Source organism: Planococcus citri, chromosome 2 (assembly GCF_950023065.1).
Source record: "Planococcus citri chromosome 2, ihPlaCitr1.1, whole genome shotgun sequence".
Taxonomy (NCBI): domain Eukaryota; kingdom Metazoa; phylum Arthropoda; class Insecta; order Hemiptera; family Pseudococcidae; genus Planococcus; species Planococcus citri.
The window spans coordinates 1310681-1329905 of record NC_088678.1 but is presented as its reverse complement, the minus strand read 5'-3'; the positions used below and the strand labels follow the sequence as shown (position 1 = coordinate 1329905).

The following is a 19225-nucleotide window of genomic DNA, read 5'->3' as shown; positions in this document are numbered from 1 at the left end:
AAACTTCCTCCATTTTCAAAAATTTGCTTCAGATCGACAAATCAACTTCGGTTTTTCAAAATTCGATTCAAGGTCTGGGTATGTTTAGCATAAGTTCAAAATTGTTTCGAACAAAAAGGGATTGAATGTGAATGGTATTGAAGCTTTACATTTTCGCTTCTTGAGTTCAATATTGACAATAATTTGCAATTTTCCAAATTTTTCTTCATCTGACGTGAAACGATAAAGCACCCGACTCCGGTAACATATCTCAATGACACGACATTTTACAAATTTTCGAAATAATTTGGCTTATTGGAAATTGATTGTTTTTTAATGAGCTCGTTGCCAACTCGTTAGAAAAAATTTCCAATGTCCAAATAAACATACCTAATTCAAATAAATATAGTCGTTAATTTTTTTTTAAAAAAAAGAAGAAAAAAGACAAACATATTTGTAATTAAGTTCAGCGGGTGGAAGGAGTATAAGTAATTTTTGAGTCCTTCAAAATTTCAAAGCCTGCCGCATTGGCCATTTCGCTTAATAAGAAATTACAAGCGGTTTAAAAATACCTGCTACTTTTAAATGCTCAAATTATGTAAATGAATGATGCGATGGCCACGTCGGTCGCAAGTCGCAACTTCAAAACAAATAACTTACGTATTATACTTGGATATCATTACGTATCAATGTATTAGCTTTGACTATATATACAGTCAAAGTGTATTAGGGAATGGAAATATTATTAATTATCGGTATTGTCCATTCTCCTTTCGTCTGATTAATATAGTTCCCAGCCAAATTCAAATGTCTGATGGAGATTATTTTTCAAAAAAAAAAAAGTCTGCGCGTTATCATTATCAATTATACCTTGTAGGTACTTAGGAGCATATGAATGAGAAATTCATAATTTAACAGCTGAGCTGATAATTCGATAAGATGTTGGTATCGCATTCTGCGTCGGTGTAGAGTGGCAAATTTTTATTTCTGCGAATTGCAAATTGATTACGGTCTGGAAAAATTGTTAGACAGGAATGTGTGGGTGGAGCGAGACGCGTAGAGCAATCAGCCTGTTAATTATCGTATCAGTTTTCAATATCATTATTTCAAATCAGCATTTTTTCTATTTATAAAAGGGAAGGTTTGTGTGGTGAGTCATTATCGAAGTACAAATGATAACTCGTGATTCGGTATGGTATAGAGTATAGATATGTAGCAGAGTCCTGCACGGTATAGTTAAAAGTTATCTGCGTTAGTTGCGCCTCGAGGGCGGATAGCTATAGTTAGTAGTCATCCTAACGGCAGGTTATAATCGCACCGGCCGGTGCGATTAATATTTGTAACTCAGATAACGTAACCATTGACTAACTTGTAGTTAAAATAACTACACTACCTGCGATTATACCGCGTTCTTATCGGAAAAATAACGTTTGCTTCTTTCTTATCTGTTTGATGAGTCACCAAAATGTATTGATGAGACATCAACAGAACCGAAGCTAACTTACCGCTGCATCGGCAGGTAGTTATAGTTAGTTATTTGTCGGTTGCGCGCGCCGACAAAACTAACTACAGTTCGTAACGTGTAGTTGAATTAGCCGATAGCTCCGGCGGTTATTCGGCTATTTTAACTATACCGTGCAGGACTCTGATATGTAGCAGTGTCTGTGAAGCAGTTGCCTGCATGGTAGGAGTATGTGCCACCTTATTGATCAGGAATTATATTAATTTCAATTTTCAACAAATTTTTACCAGCGGTCTGTAGGTACGGTTTGTATCTGTATGAAGATGAACGCCGATTTTTATAGAAGATATGATGAATACTTATCTACCTATAGCATGTCCTATTGAGCTACCAATGTACCCATAACACATACACATACAGTTAACCAATCTTGTACTTGTACGAGTACATAGCAATAGCATGACTTATGCGTGCGTATTTGTAGGTTATGAAATATGACATTAAGGACAAAGTGCCTACGTAACGGCAGGATGTGGTTTGTTTTTTAATCGCTTATAAAAGAATGATTGTATCCATTCCTTTTGTTTTAATTAAGTCTTTTTGAATGCGCGATGTATCATTTTTGCTTCATTGAATAGAATCTCTATTTTAGTTCACGCGTTCACTATTACAGATGCCTCGTTAGTATGACTATGAGCCACTTCATTCATAACAATGGTCGATTAAGATGAAAACCTTAACCGAGAGTCCTCTGCTGAATTAGGTGCTCATATACTACGACTATAGATACCTGGTAGGTTTCTATTTCCGTCAATAAGGCGACGATTTAGCAAAGTGGCGCAAGTCAAAGAAAGATCGAGGAGATCGTAATTCCATTCAGAAAGCTTTTTGTAAATTTTATGCCAGATCTTAATAAGTACATTCGAAGACGATAAAATTATTATTCAGGGTATCCTTCTACCTTAAAAAAGTTTACCACAAATTAAAAACCCTCGGAGGAGACAAAATCTTCTAAAAGGCCAATGACGAGTGATGGAAAGGCTCAATAAGTCGTACGATCTTTCGTTTAGCCAAATCTAACTATATGTACTATAGTACGAGTACCTACCTATGTTTTTACACAGAAGGTTGGGTAGCTCACTGGTGGTGTTTTTTTTTTTTGGTAAATGAGAACTTTTAATAAGACTTTACCTCCTACCCTCAATAAGCTATAAATCATTTCAACGAACAAAGTGTAAATAAATAAGTACCTACGTAATTAGGTGTATTTTGCTGATGGTGAAAAAATCCCCCTACGCTAAGTATGTAATAAGTGCGAGTTCGAGAAGACGCGAAATAATAGGTATATCAAGTACATTAACACCTAGATTACAAACAGAGATTTCATATCATTAATTATATTGACAGATCGTTATTAAATTATTTTCGTCTATAACGTGCTACGATAAAAAGAGCGTTGACCTTCGCGAGTTTGTGAAGTGATGAGAATTATCGTTCTTTCATCGCATCAACCCAATGAATCTTCTTTTATTTTGGATGATGGACTGTCAAAAAAAAAAAAAAAAAAATGGGAGGCTACTTTTTCACGTTGTTTTCGCATAACGATAGGTGTAAATTTGCGAGACATTGATTAACGAAGTTGCTGCTGTTGTTGTTGTTTTTTGCTATTTAACAAATCACAAACATCCAACAAACTTCTTTACACCGAATAAAACATCGTTCTCGTTTGCTTCTCCAGTAAGGAAATGTCAGATTTTCATGGATTTAAAACGTTAGAAATTATCCTGAAAACCTGAAAAAGGTCAGGAAATTTTGTTCTTCTAAAACGTCAAGAAATTTGCAATTTTCATTACAAAAATTGTGAAATTTTCAAATGCTTTCTTCACATGGCCTTATTAATAAAGAATGAACTACGTACCTTATGCTGATGGTATTTATGAACAATTCGTTTCTTTTTCTTCTCCTTTTCGAGGTTCGATTAATAGAATCCTCTCAATTGCATGTTCGTTCCATTTTGACTAAAAAAAATTACACATTTTTAACCCCTAAAACTCGCAAATTCGTGGTCCTTATGCATAGACCCAATTGGGGAGATTCTGATATCTAAATTTGATTGATATGCTTACTTCATTTTTTTAGTGGGTGGAGGAGGGTAAAAATTTCTTAAAATGAAATGATTTAGGCATATTTGGGTTTGGGATTTACTCATAAAAAGTCACCCCAACCCCTCTTCTCGATCATACGTTGATATTAACATCTAGAAAATCACCATCAAGGACATTTGAAAAAATGTGAGACAGATCTTACTCTTTTCTGTGCAGTTGGAAAATAAACACATTGATTTTCTCCCTAAATAAGGAGGTGTCTTTGAATCGAACAGTGCCAAATCGAAAGAACATGAAACAACACATCATTAGTAAAAATTTCAGATGCTAAAGTGCATTTTTCGATTTTTGATGAATTTTCAGAAATCAAGTTTGAGTTAAAATTTTGAAAAAACCAACATTTTACCAAATTGATAAATAAAATAAAATTTCTCGAGCTCTCTATTTTAACCGCCCTTCCACCTTTAAATTGATTGTAAACTGTTTCAAATCATTTTGGAGCAGTTTCTGGAGCCTCCTAAAATTTTACACAATGAAGTTTAAAAGCTCAAAATATGCTTTAGACACCCCAGTTTCAACCTCTGAGTCGATTAGGAATGGTTTCAAGCCATTCTGAAGCCCCCAGCTACACTTCAAAAATTCCAAATATTCAAAACCGTTCAAATCCACTTTATAACGCATTCACGTAATTAATGCTTGCCAGTGACCCACTTGATCAAATTACCTACAGCACGCCATTTTTTCAATTTTCAAAATATGACTGCAGGTTTCAGAACGACTTGAGACCACCTCCCATCAAGGAAGTACCTATGTTGGAATTGAAGTATTCACTTATTCAATATTCCTATTTGAGCTTTTTTAACGTCACTGGGTATTTTTTTTGAAAATTTCAACTTTCAGAAATATGTACTGAAGACTCCAGGACTGCTCAAAACGGTTTGAAATTACATATTTCTAATCGATAAGGAGGCGAGTCAAAAATAGATTAAGTGCCAAATTTAAGCTTTTATAATCAATTCGGTGAAAATTTTGATTTTTCTTTAAATCTGGCTTTTTATATTTTCAAAAATTCATCTAAAATCAAAAAATTCACTTTGGGCATATGAAATGTTGGCTCGTGGTGCATTTTTGTATGTTCTTTCAATTTAGTTTCATCCAGTTCACAAAATTTTCTGATAATCGAGTACCTCTTTTGATTCATCAATACATCTCATTGTCAGTATTATTACAAGTGCATCGATGAATTGAAGATCTGTGTGGGTAGGAGATAAAAACCTACTAATATAATGAATGTAAGTATGTTGCAGGTTGTTCAACTCAAAAATTAGGAGATATAGGTACGAGCGAGGCACCAAGAATATAAATCCCGCAATAATAATGAAATTATGTATATATTCACCACTTTCACATCCTTCGCGTGTTCGATCAAAAAATAAAGAATTAATATTTGATTAGGGCGATGCGATGCAACGTTTTGCATCGAAGATGAAATCGGAATCGGCAAATCACACGTGGGAGGACATCGTAGTCTGCCCAAGTGCAGATTTCGCTGATTCCAGAAGACAACTGCAATTTCTTTTTTGGTGTGGTCTATATGGTGAGGAGGAAGGAGGGAGAGGGTATAGCATAGTATTTCGATAGATCGGATCACAATGTAATGCAACGACCCAACAGCAACAGAACAGCAACCATCAAGTCTGAAATGCGAACGAAAGCAGCCTTTGGCAAATTTACAGTACCTACGTTCAAGGTCTCACGGTCAACGTATTGTTGTACGCAGAAGTACAAGAACTATCGTGAACGTGAATACGAATATTCGTGTAGTAAGTTTTGCCATCGCGAAAGGCATAAGGCGTCGGTGGTTTTGAAAACCGACTCGACTGATTAATTAAGATTGGAAAGACGAGAGGGAAAGTTAAACGTACGAATGATTACGCTTGAGTCGTGGAACGCGACGCATACTTCTGGTTAACCTTGAACCTCGCCTCGTCCGAGACATTCGGATGTCTAGAAAATCCGACTATTACGATATTTCCCACGCACGTAGTAATTTTTCGTGCATTTTGCAAAGGATGAGGATGAAATTATGAGAGAATTTCACGATGGAGTGATATCATTTTTTATTACATGTACCATGGAAAGGAACTACTGCATCAGATAGGCACCTAAACATGGGTATTCGGCTATTCGCATGACTGGAACAACAGGAGTTGATGAGTAGATGCATCTATGTTATCCCTAAGTAATACGAATACTCTAATAAAGCCTAAAGAAAGAGGAGTAAATGGCGATTTTGGTTAATTAGACTTATAACATTGCAATTCCAACAAAATTATTTGTCTCGATCTCTCAAATGACGATTAGTTAACTCAGCCTAATTGCATCAACTGGACTATGAGAATGATTAGATCTGGTAAATTTATCAATTTGTATAGGAAAACAACAAAAGATAAACTTTTTCAGACAATAAAAATATGTTGAAAAATCAAATTTTTTTCAATTTTTTTTAAATTGGCAATAAAGCATGATAAAAAAAATTGGCTGGAGTGAAGCAAATAGCGTTCATTCGCTGACTTATTCCTTCCCAGCAATCTCTTGAATCACAACATTGGTTATTCAACGAACGATTAAAATACGAGCTGAGATACGAGACGATGAGACGAGGGCGTCGTATAAATACACATACATATAATAAACCTACTTTTAAATTGGTTTCACAACAAAATGCGTTGATATGTGTGCCTAACTGCCTATGCTGTGGCGAAGACGGCGTCCAGGCTGCGCCACGCGCACTACCTTTTACGAAAGACACGCGTTAGTGTTTTACTTTACATAATTGAATGTTGATATGTATGCTCGTAGCATTGCTTGATGAAATGACGACTTTACCTCTTACGAGACGACTGCAGTAGTAAGTAGTAAGTTAGAACTCGGACCACGTGTGACCATTAGAATTACGCCTGAAGAATGCTCTTTCGAATGCAGAATGTTGGACATGGGCATGGCCATTGCCGCCGGAGTAGCTTTATTATATAATCGGCTCGAAGAACGCGTTGCTATTTCATAAATAGACGAATGATTCGAAATTTTCGCAGCTCGTGAATATCGTTAGGTACCTACTACCTACCTAATCTGGTATTTAAAAAAAACAAAAAAAATTGAGACAAGGCTGAAAAATGTCAAAATGACCAGTTCTACATAGACAATGAACGATTCCTTTTTTAGGAAAACAGCCGGTGGAATTTTGCCAAAATGATAAAAAATCAACAATGAATCGGTCATACGATTATTTTGGAATCGATTTCGAAATTGTTACGTATAAATTAACGGTTAACGGTTATTCGACGGAACGCAAACGCGTCGAAATTCGCCTACGCTTTAATTTTTACTCATGACCACACATACACGCTCGATGCACACCACAATAATGACAGCCAACGTTGCACCCTACGTCCCCGAAATCATCCGCGATACGCATCGACTAGAGCTAATTAATTTTACTCATTCGAGTCCGATAAGCGAGCCAAAATTAAGCAATATGCTGTTATTGTTGATGTTTACATAGAAAATACAAATAGGTACTTAGATAGAGATACCTATGTTTACCAGCAAAGATATAGGTACGGATGAAAATTTCATTTCGAAAAATTCGAGTTGAAAACCAAACTGTAGGATTGGGCAATGTTTTTGCTCGCATATTTTTAGATATCCTTTCATGAGAAGGCTAAAAAATTACGAATCCGGGCATAAAAAATCAAAAAAAGGTCCAGAAGTAGGTACACATTGCAAAATATTTACGAGAATTATTTTTATAATTTGATTCGATTGACATAGAAAGCTTAAAATCTTTTCATTCATGAACGAATTGACCAATAATTGTTGGTGAATCATTCACGCGAAAGATTGATTTGTGTACTTAAATGACTCGTTCACGAACGAATCAGTTCATTTAATTAATTTTTGGTAAATCATTATTTTTTGGTAAATCATTCTCAAACGAATTGAATAATGTTTTGTACATGGTTTGCGATTGCGAATGAATTGATTCGTGCGAGTGACTCGTTCCCGAACGAATCGATTCATTTGATAAATTTTTGGTAAATCATTCACGAACGATATGAATAATTTACTCGCAAACGAGCTGATTCGTATAAGTGACTCGATCGCGAAAGGTGAAGTCGACCCCTTTGACCCCTATTTTTACATAACTGTCGAAAAAGTTTAAAAAAATCCTTTCACTCAATGAAATGAACTCCTCACAAAAAAATCAAAATTCGAAAAAATTCAATTTTCAATTTCAATTATCAAAAAAAGTTTAAAAATTTATTCAGTTGTCTTATACTTTGACCTTTTTCTGACGTATTTCATGAAAAAGTTGGCAAAAATTACACTCCCAACAAAAAAATAAAAATTTGTTCATTTTTTGAATATTTTCGAATTTTTATTTTTTTGTGAGGAATTCATTTCATCGAGTGAAAGGGTTCTTTCAACTTTTTCGACAGATACGTAAAAATAGGGGTTAAATGGGTCGACTTCACCTATCAAAACTTTTTTTCATGTTTTAAATCAAAAAATCTCATTTTTTCGTAAACTTTTAATTTTTTGAGAGTCGGAACTAGATATATAAAAAATATGTTTCTCAACTTTTTGAGCTAATTTTTTGTACGAAAAAAAGTGGCAACACTGATTTTTATGATATCACCAAAAAGCCTTTCAATACCTCTAATTATGGAGAAAAGTTCCATTTTGGTAGGTATCGCGGTTATTGAGTAATCCACTGCTGAAATGGATGATAAGATCACTGAAAACTTTGACACCCCCTGGCTGCCTTTAAAAATGAGCTAGAGGGCTGCGATTTGCGCCATTGGTCATCCTCTCGGAAGGTCTTACCACAGGAAAAATCTCGAAAAAATCGCCGAACCCCCCCCCCCCACCACTTCTTGGTCCAATTGACGTGGAATGACCCCTCTGGTACTATCGTTCATTGAAACGAAGAAAAAAAACCATCGACAAACTACGTGGTGTTTGTAGGTATTATTATCAATTATGAATATTTTGCGTGTTCTACGTGAGCATAATCTGTACTTATGGCTACAGTTAGGCAGGTACGAGTATGAATCAAGCGAAACCTAAATGGTGTTGGTTGCGAAGGTACAGCTCCATTTTTAATAATATGTATACGAGTATGCTACCATATGCATTTACACTAAATGAAGGACGTTCAGTATACGCATATCTAACATAGCTGCACTTACGTTTACCTAAATACACATCTCTACATAATACGCGGCGCTAAATAAATAATATTTACCAAATATTAAATTTATAATTTTCAAACCATTTACACGAGTTAATAAGCGGTTATATGGTGGAAATAGTCGTATTTTCTAATTTAAAATTTAAAAAAAAAACTATACCTACTCTGCAATAATACCCTACCTAATATTTCTGGTTGGTAATTTTTGTTTTCAGATGAATTTTAAGCTAGAAATTCGAGTGCCTGATAGTTGAAGCAAAACACCCGAACACGACATGAAACCAAGATCGTGATACTACAATTTGAGAAATATGAGTCTGCTAGAATAAGTAATAAATAATTTTCGAAAAAAAATAAAGGAATTCATTCGTAAATCTCACCATGAAGGACCATACGTCGATTTCTTTGGAAAACGAATCAACAAAATCACCCGATGAATCAGATTCGGTGACGTCGAATCAAAAAAATGGTAAGATCTTCGAGTACGAGTAGGACCTACGCGGTCACATGGTTTTTGTTTGAGTAATACCTGATAGCGGTTTGTTTTTGTTTGCCGATATTAGGTACAGACAGCTCTAGAGTCGAGCAATGCCCCATGGGTGATGATACAGAAAAAGATGCCCGAGGCAGTCCTGTATCGATTAACGAAGGTACGCTGAAAATGAGTGATAAAGTCGAATTGCTGGCTTCGTCGGGTAAGTTTGAAACTGAATGTGGATACCTATTACCTATTATAATACGTATTGGTATTACGAAACGTCTAAATAGCTACGAAATTATACTTACTAATGTATCTAACTAAACGTTTGCAGAAAAATCAACGGTACCTGGTATAGACAACCCTGCTTTCGAAGGTGATCACCATTTACAAAACGGTGGCACGCCAGCGCCAGGTACGGATCACGTAATGGGCAACGGTCTCCATTTGAATCACAATGGAAAAGAATACCACAACCAGAAGGACGATTCGGACTATAAAACGACCGAAGAGATGGCCGAAGCGGTCAATTTAGAATTATTAAATATGGGCTCGAACGTAACGAATGGTCTTAATGGTATTCCAGTCAAGAGTCCTAATTCAACTGTGATAAATATGTCTAACCCTTACGACGAATATTTCATACCAGTCAACGAGCATCGCAAATATATAAGGTGCCTATTTACTTATAATTTTTTTTTCTTAGGAAGATATCTTCTGCATGAGTGGTTTGCAACGTGAAACCGCACATCAGTACCTACATATAAATTCTCGTCATAGGTACCTACCTACCTACCTATTAATCATATTGTTAACTAACACTATTGTAGTTATTCTTTGCGTAGAGGTGAGAAATTATACGTCACCAAGACTAAAAGAGATTTGGAAAATTCGAAAAAAAATTGTTGCGTTTGGTTGGTCGGACTTGTTACCGTATTAGTTGCCATATGTTTAGCCATTTTAATTGCTAGTGAGTATATATTTTTCATACCACATATCAATAAATCACCCACCAATTGATTTTTGTTATTTTATTCGATTTGAAAACATTCGTTTCTACGTATATTTTCAGGTAAATTTTTAGATCCCATGTCGGACGATAAAGACAGAAGATTTCCAAGTGAAGATGTACTCGGTGCTGGTGTAAATTATCAAGGCGAAATGCCCTCTTCAACAACCATGCCGCCTTCTAAAGCTCCTGATATTGTACGACCGCAGTCTTTACCCGGACCTGATGCAATTTCTCCGGCTCATCGTAAGTTATCAGTGCGACCCATCCTCATCATTTCGTCGTATCACTTCATTTTAAACATTCTATCGTCATTTTCATTAATATCATTCTGATACTTCGCAGTGAAAGGAGCAGTCGAAGGAGAGTTTACTCTTTCAGAACTGAAATTCTCGCCTGCCTTTCATGACCACGATTCCGAAGAATTTAAAACACTAGCTGGAGCCATTGAAAACGAGGTGGGGAAAATAGTTTTAAAAATTTCATGCCCTGGTATCTATTTTTCAGTTGTTTAATTCAAAATGTAATATTTCAGCTAAAGCACGGTCTTTTCGATCAGTCAACTTTACAATATGGAGCCTCCGATATCCACATCAGAGTGATTAATCTAACGTAAGTTATTCGTTTCAAAAGTGCAGGCATTTTCATTCGCCAATTCATTTTTTCTAGATTTTTTCCTCAAAAAGTTTTTGTCTCACCCAGTATTAGGGATTTTTTCGAAAAGTTCTAGGTATGTTGAGTACATTGTCCGATTTGAAGATGAACTTGGTCATAAATGCGAATAGGTTCATTACTTCATCTTTCTCCAATCCTTTTTTACTAATAATGCTCTTCAGCTGTGTACTTACATCAACACTTTAGTTAATTTGAATAAAAAATAAATTGGTTACCTAGCCAACTGCAATGTAGGTAAATAAATAATGCTAATGAAAATTATTTTAAAAGGGTGCCATTTATCGGCACGACAGATTAAATGATTTGAACGACAAAAAAAAAGTGTTTTGCACGACAGATGCTAACGTCCCAAAACCACTTTTCTAACGACGGAAACAGTTTTCAACCATTGAACGACAACAAAAATTCAAGTGCACGCCAAAAAAATCAAATGAACGCCAGCGTATGCACGACAAATTGAATGAAATGCATCGACGACTTTAGGCAATGAACGACGACATAATGATACAAGCGACGAATTTATTCACAAAATTAAAATGTCCAAAAACGATTAATTATTAAAGATATCAACGTAAAATAAGAACAGTATGAATAATTATATGAGAAGCGCCTTGTTTGGCCTACCCCTCTTCTTCTTCTGCCCTATAGAGGCACATTTTTTACTTCTATTGCAAGGTGTCCACTCATTTCTGAAAACGATTTTCCCTAACTTTTCCAGGTTTTCTAGATCAATTTTTCCATTTTTCCAGACCATTTTTTCAGATTTTCTATGCTTACCCCATACTTAAATTAAAGAAGAAGTTTTTTGGGGGGGGGGAGGTGTAATTTTTTTCAAAGGCGTCTCTTTGGACGGGATAGGTACTTCCTCGGATATAAAGAATAGCTAAACTTTGATTATCAACTTTTTAAATTAAAAATAAAATAAATAAATAAAACATGCATCAAGTTTGACCAATTGATACAATATTCATACGACTCATGAAAAGTTTTGTTTTCTTTTTCGGATTTTTGGAGGCCTCAAAATGTGAAATTTGTTTATCTTAAAATGAGAAACAAACTGAGCAGAGTGAAACAAGGGCGAGAACTTCTGAAAATTTTCATTTTGAGATGCCTAAAAACGAGTTATTTTTTAATGCGAAGAGTTTATTTTTTGGTTTTTTAAATTTTAGAATTGGAACGATGTTTTTTTGAAGGAAGTTACTTTTGAAAAAAAAGAAAGTTTCCGAAAATTTGCATTTCAAGAAGCATAAAAACGAGTTTTTTATGTGAGGACAAGAAGAGAACAGGAATCTTCTACAGCCCATTGATATGACTTTGTCCAAATTGGTAGTGAGATGGCCACCTCACTCGAAAAAGGGACACAATTCAATCGGGCAATTGAAATAATTTCGTCGGGCTTTCCCATGTTCGTCGTGCATTCCCTTTCTCGCGGCGTGAATTTTCTATGCTTGTCGTTGGAGGTCTGTCATTCAATTCTGTCGTTTTAATGACCAAAACTGTCGTTAAATCGCTGTCGTTCAAAAACACGATTTCGTCGTGGGATTTTTCTGTCGTGCAATTCACTTAATCTGTCGTTCAATTAAAGTTTTCCCATTTTAAAATAATTCCAACAGGCCAGAAAAAGTCGTGCAATACAGAATATCATGGGTATTCAAAAGAGGAATTCAAAATCCTCCAGATCCGATAAACACGAACAGCCTAAAAGAAAGACTTACAGAATACATCAGAGTAAATAACGGTTCAATTAACGAGTACGAAGTTCCATTGGATAAAATATATTCCAAATGTAAGTTACAGGAATTCTAACGTACCTACCTACTAAATTATCAATTTATTTACCATAAGGTAATGTGATATTTACGTACCTATTAACATTTGGAAATTTTTCATTGCTTCTGCAGACATGATCAACGACTGTTCGATTAACAATGGAAATTGTTCTCACATTTGCCGTTTTGATTACTCAAAGATGCTGGATTTCTTATGCGATTGTCCGCCTAATATGAAACTAGATGAGACTCAGTTCAACTGCGAAGGTATTTCTTATTTTACTCTCAATCAGGCCAAGTATTTGGCGAAACGAGAATTATTAAAAACGTAGTACCTACCTAACAAATTCTCAGAATTTGAAAAAAAAATTCTTCTAAAATTTCGAAAGAATGAAGTTCCGGAATTTTTACGATCATTTGAAACCGATTTTAAATATACTTACACTTTATTTTACTTCACCAATTTTGAGCTCCTCGTTCCGGTTTCATATCAAAAGTAGTCGAAATTGGACTGTTTGTATTGAGCCATTCCTTGACAAATCAGCCCAACTTTGGGCTCAAGTTTTTCATTTTAGAAGATTAAAAACAAAAAACAAACCTCCATCATTGTTCCCTTGACTCACTTTGGTGTAAGTTGGGGGTTGTTTTTTTCAGCAGTTGAAATTTCTGGTCACAGAGCCCAACTTTGGAGAGAATATGTTTGCAGTGTTTTGGAGGCAGACCTAACTGAGAGTGGTATCACAAATATTCGCCAACAATTTTAAAAATTCTAAGTTGTTTTTTTTTGGAAACTGAATTTTTCAAAGGTTGCCACATTTCAAAACTTTAGATAAGTAGGTAATTTAAACATTTGAAAAAAAAATCAGGAAACAAAAACATTTTTATGAATTTACGATATATTTATAACTACGGAGCAGCAGTTCTGAGCAATTGAGTCGAAATTTAGGCATCATGATGAGAAATTTCAACTGCTGAAAAGAAGATCTACCCCACCTGCTCAAGGGGGTTTGGGGGCCAATGATGACGATTTTATAACTGCAATCATTGGAAAATTGAGAAAAATTGAATATAAGTTCCGGCACACAAAGACTTGCTCTATAACCAAATTTTCTATGCCTTATAAGTATTTTGAATAATTGTTTGATTTTTCTCAACTAGATACCTACTCGAAATTCAGAATTTTTGAGATTTAAACAGACAGACACTTTCGATTTGTTTTGATGATTGTTCCCTATATTGCCAAAACGTACTTGAGAGCATGCTTGGAAAAAACATAATAAATAACTTACATCTACTTGAAATTTGCAGATGACTTGACAAAACCAGAGCCAGAGCCAGAACCTACCACAGCACCTGAACCAGAACCTAGTCCTAGTCCCGAACCACAACCTAGTCCTGAGCCAGAGCCTAGTGCCGAACCAGAACCAACTACTTCACCCGAACCTAAAGCTGAACCAGAACCAACTGCTTCACCAGAACCTAAAGCTGAGCCAGAGCCTAGCGCTGAGCCAGAACCAACCTCCGAGCCAGAACCCAAAACAGTACCAGAACCTACATCTGAGCCAGAACCATCTGTAGCAGTATCTTCATCTACTCATGAACCTCTAGCTTCAGCTGAACCAGAACCAAATTCAAAAACGCAATCTCCTCTTCAGGTGCAACCATCGTCTACTTTAGAGCCAACTCCAAAACCAGTACTTATCTCCCAAGCTGAATCTAAAGCCGAGCCAGAGCCAGAACCAGAACCTAAATCTAAACCAGAACCAAATGCTGAGCCTGAGCCTGAACCCACATCAGCACCAAACCCTGAACCATCATCTCGGGAGCCAAAATCTGAACTGGAGCCAAATTCTGAACCGGAACCAAAGTCTGAACCTGAGCCAAAATCTGAACCGGAGCCAAAATCTGAACCGGAGCCAAAATCTGAACCGGAGCCAAAATCTGAACCTGAGCCAAAATCTGAACCTGAGTCCAAATCTGAACCTGAGCCAAAATCAGAACCAGAGCCAAAATCTGAACCGGAACCAAAATCAGAACCAGAGCCAAAATCTGAACCCGATTCTAAACCAGAGCCTTTAACTGACCAAGAACCAAAATCAGAACCCGAACCATCATCATCACAATCACCTCAACCTGAACCAACGCCCTCACCAACCTCTTTAGACCCTAAACAAGAAACGTCTGCAACTTCTGAACCTGAACTTGGATCAAAATCTAAACCAGAGGCCACTGCGGAACCACAAATTCAACCACAGGCTATACCAGAAGCAGTGCTCTCAACAGATTTTGGAATCACAATCGCACCAGAAAACCCAGCTCCGGAACCAGAACCAAATTCTGACAATCGTGAGAACAAATCCATAAAAAATACTGTTGAGGAACCTATTCAAACAGCCATCAACCAAAACAGTATCGGTTCAACTGACACAAACATTAGCATGAGTGAAAATTTACCTTCAAACACGATTAAACCAGAAGTTGCTGATATGCCCTACTCCACTATTATTCCAACCGAGGTACCAGAATCTTCACAAGAGGTAAAAAATCCATCTTCAACTTCAACCACCGAATATCCATACACTTTTCCGAGATTCCGCGAATATGATTCGTCGTATTCTGACTCTACAGTCCGTAGCAGCTCCGAAGAGATAAATCCCGGCACCATAGCACCAGAATTTATCTTGAATCAGATGAACAAAGGTTCTGCTGAATCTGCTGATGAAAATCTATCTGCATTAAATCGAAATAACGAGGCAACTACAATTTTGCCGGTATCGGCACCTGCGGATGATTTGAAAGCAATGGAAAACTCCAATTCTCCCCTCAATACCGAATCAACCACTCCAGTTTCATTGGTTAACGACATTAGCACTTCCACCATCACCCCAGGCATACCTTTATCAAATCAAAATTCCATAAATTTGCCATCCGGTACCTTTGACGAGGAAGATTCGCTAAAAAATACACTCCCTTCCACCTCGACTCTGGTCCCACGAGTAGATGAACAGGATGATGATAATGAATTTGACCCGGAAGAGGAAAGCAAGCAAAAAAGCGGATCAAACAACGAACTTCTCGACAATGCTCTCAACTCCGGTAAAAATTTCTCAGTTCCAAATACCGATTTGAATCCGAAACGTAATACATCAAAACGAGAAAGTAGAAAACTTGTTGAATCTGATAATATGCTTGTAAGCGGCGAGGTCAAACAAAATTCCAGGGAAAATTTTGCTAATATCAAGCCTGCTGCGTTAATTGCGCCCAAAAAGCATCACGAAAATCGAAATTTCAAAGATTTGGTCGGATTCATTGATAGAAAAGTGAGACCACATTTTTAGTTTATTTAGATAGTGTTTCATTTTTTGTTGTGTTTTTTCTATTTCTTTCTTACTCCAACGAACAGTGAATAACTTTTTGTTACCACTGTGATTATTCGAGTCACCTATATTACTCTTTTTAGTCTTCGTTACTTTGAATACCGATTTTAATAGGTACCTACCTAATAAAAATGATCTTTCGAATTATATGTATATTTGTCAATTAATTACCTACCCATGTACTACCATAAAGTTTTTAATTTTTTTTTTTTTTTCATAATTTACCCATTACAAAAATATAACATGGGATAAACTTATTTCAAGTCTTCACACCTATTCATGTTTAATATCTTTTCCTTTACCTACCAGTCATTAAATTTTCGTGTGTTTTGATATTAATTCTAATTACTTTTTAAAAAAAATAGGTAATTATTATACTTATTGTTTATGTATGTATCTCAATAGATACTTATCTAGATTATTTTGTTTGCATTTTATTTCTTTTTCAATTTTCATTCACCGTGCATGATGTAAAATCGAGCTGTACCTATTTATGTTAAGTTGCTTCTACCTTCTAGAACGTTTACTTTATTATTATAAAATCGTATGTACATAGATGTTTGTAAATATTCTCGTTATTTTATGTATTTGTTATTGTAGCATATTTTGTGGCTGTAACTTTATACGGAGTCTTCAAGCAACAATGACTGCTGTGATGCTTGTTCGTATTTTGTATGTAATATTTTATGAATCTAACTTACTAGGTACTTGTATTTATCATTATTTTGGGCGAGTACTACGTATTTTTTTATTACTTACGATGAAAAAAATTAGTAACAAAATTATGCGAACGAAGCCAATTTCTATAATTTTGAGAAGTCGATGAAATTCCATTCAGCAAGCTTCTGAATTTTGAATTCTCTCATAACTGACCGTACCTATTGCATTTCGCAAAAGTATATTGATCAATAGGTAGCTAGCTACCTAACCCATTTGTTTTAAGTGCCATTTCGTTTATTTCGTCCCTTTTTATTTTTATTTTTGTAAAATATCTACTGAATTGTTGAAATTGTACTACATTGGTATAATTTATTGTTTCTTTTTAGTACTTATTACTAAAATTATTTATGTATTTTATTTTGTGAAATAAATTTTCAATTTTGAACTCTTGGGTTATTAGTTTTTTTCAACTTATTCAATCATTTCGCAGTTGAACAAATTTCACCAAAAAGAGCTTAACTGAGTAAAAAAACTATATTTTGAGGAAACCATGGTCGAAAATTCGGCACAACTTGTTTTTTTAATTTTAGGGTGAATTGATTCTTCAAGTATACCAATCAATTGATGTACGAAATATTATGTACTCTTGTAAGAAGGGTACCTAAACCTATCTCAACTCGCATAAAATTTTTGAATCGAACAAAGCTATGACTGAAAGAAGTGCAAAAATATATCACAAACCAAAATTTCAGGTGCCAAAATGCTTCTTTCGATTTTTGGTGAATTTTCAAAAATTAAAATTGTCGCATTTCAGAAATTACATAATTATATATTTTTTGATGTTTTTCAAAACACAAAGAGCCTTTCAGGATAAGATATAATTACAGTGAAATCCGCACTTTCTCCTATTTTTAAGAAACTTACCCAAATGTTAGTTTTGATGTAAAACTATTACAAACAACTTTCGAGTCGACGCTCCCCCACCGCCACAACTTGAAAAATGCGCCCATATGTGCTCAAATTCGTATCGAGAGTGAACGCAACCTGAGAGATGAGCTTTAAAAAAATGAAAATTTGGCGGCCACTTGTCCACGCTTTCCTTATATTTGGCTATGAAATCCAGCTGTACATAAACACTCATTCGGAATTTATTTTCGTTTCACCGAAAAGTAAACAATTACGGCCACAATTTTCATACATACGCAGCTCAAGCACTCAAGCTAATTTTCTAATGGGTTTCTCTTTCCTCAACTTACATTTTTGTATAGATACCGAGCCGCAACAAATGAATTAGTACGGTTTGAAAACACGCCAAACTTATTTTTGCAGATGGAAATCATCTTTAGACCTGAGGCACAAGTACTTAATATTCGCCTAATACAAATGTAAATTCAGAAATTAGGAAAATATACGAGTATCTCGAAGAATTTTGACGAATTGAAATGAGCCTCTGCAATTGGGATCTAAGTGTAATTCTATTTACAGGTGGGTATGTCAAATGAATGGGAAATGATTCATGTATTCCATCTCATCGTTATCTATTCAGTATTCATATAAAAATCTTTGTAGGTATTGTGATTACTGTTCTATAAAGTCAACCATTTGCTGTAAATTTGAACCGTAGGTTTCATTCGTATTGCTGTCTTGCAAAATGATCGCTTTGTAACTCCCAAATGTTCGTCTGTAGGAAAGGACAATAAAACCATTCGTTGTGGACATCTTGATATTCGCGATCCTCGTCATCCTAATCAGGCTTGGATAATTCCGGATGATCTTGGTGAAAGCATCGAAGTATGTATATTTACATACGATTAGGTCTAGGTACCGTACCTAGACCTACGAGGGGATACCAACACGTTTGTCTGTAGCTCACAAATGACTGATTTTTCTACAGACTCCCATCATATCGCCAGAGCCTCCGAAAACCATTTCATATCATATTACTGCTGAACGACTGCTGTTATACCCTAAGTTACGTCGTTTGGCCATCTCAAATAACAATTTCATGCACAGGTCCGGCTGTGATCGACAAATCTACGCTAACGTATTCAAAAACTTGACCTCGTTAGAAGTTTTGGAATTCTATTCTTCAGATTTAGAAGATGATTGCGTTATAGCATTGCCAAAAAATCTCAAAAAGATTGATCTCACTAACAATGGCTACACGCAAGTGGATCTGCACTGGTGTCCACAATTAGAAGAGATCAATCTCGAGTATAACTTTTTTATGAGTAGCATGCCTAAACTTTATGATCCACTTCCCCCCTTGAAGAAGTTGAGTTTGACAGCAAATATAATGGAAAATATGACGATTCTTGATATAGCTCCATTATGCAACTTGACAACGTTAGAAATGAATGAGGTTCCCGGTTTTCATTCGAACTCTTATGGAGAAGTCGTCATTACAATTAAAACCCATGATTATTATTGCTTATGTGATATGTTTACAAATTG

General features: G+C 35.6%; 1 protein-coding gene across 5 annotated transcripts in view; it reads left to right on the top strand.

The window, feature by feature from the left end:
- LOC135833913 (cytadherence high molecular weight protein 1-like) overlaps positions 1-17216 on the top strand; it is a 78223-nt gene extending 61007 nt beyond the window's left edge. For 4 of the 5 annotated variants that reach the window (XM_065347739.1, XM_065347738.1, XM_065347740.1 and 1 more), the window contains 10 exons: positions 9019-9272; positions 9367-9498; positions 9616-9955; positions 10112-10251; positions 10354-10536; positions 10636-10748; positions 10826-10902; positions 12579-12751; positions 12867-13001; positions 14043-17216. In XM_065347739.1, the coding sequence (XP_065203811.1) occupies positions 9185-9272; positions 9367-9498; positions 9616-9955; positions 10112-10251; positions 10354-10536; positions 10636-10748; positions 10826-10902; positions 12579-12751; positions 12867-13001; positions 14043-16072 (3411 nt within the window). In that variant the 5' untranslated portion in view covers positions 9019-9184 and the 3' untranslated portion in view covers positions 16073-17216. The remainder of the gene's footprint in view (positions 1-9018; positions 9273-9366; positions 9499-9615; positions 9956-10111; positions 10252-10353; positions 10537-10635; positions 10749-10825; positions 10903-12578; positions 12752-12866; positions 13002-14042) is intronic. The other variant, XM_065347742.1, reaches the window with a different exon arrangement.
- The last annotated feature ends 2009 nt before the right edge of the window (positions 17217-19225 follow it).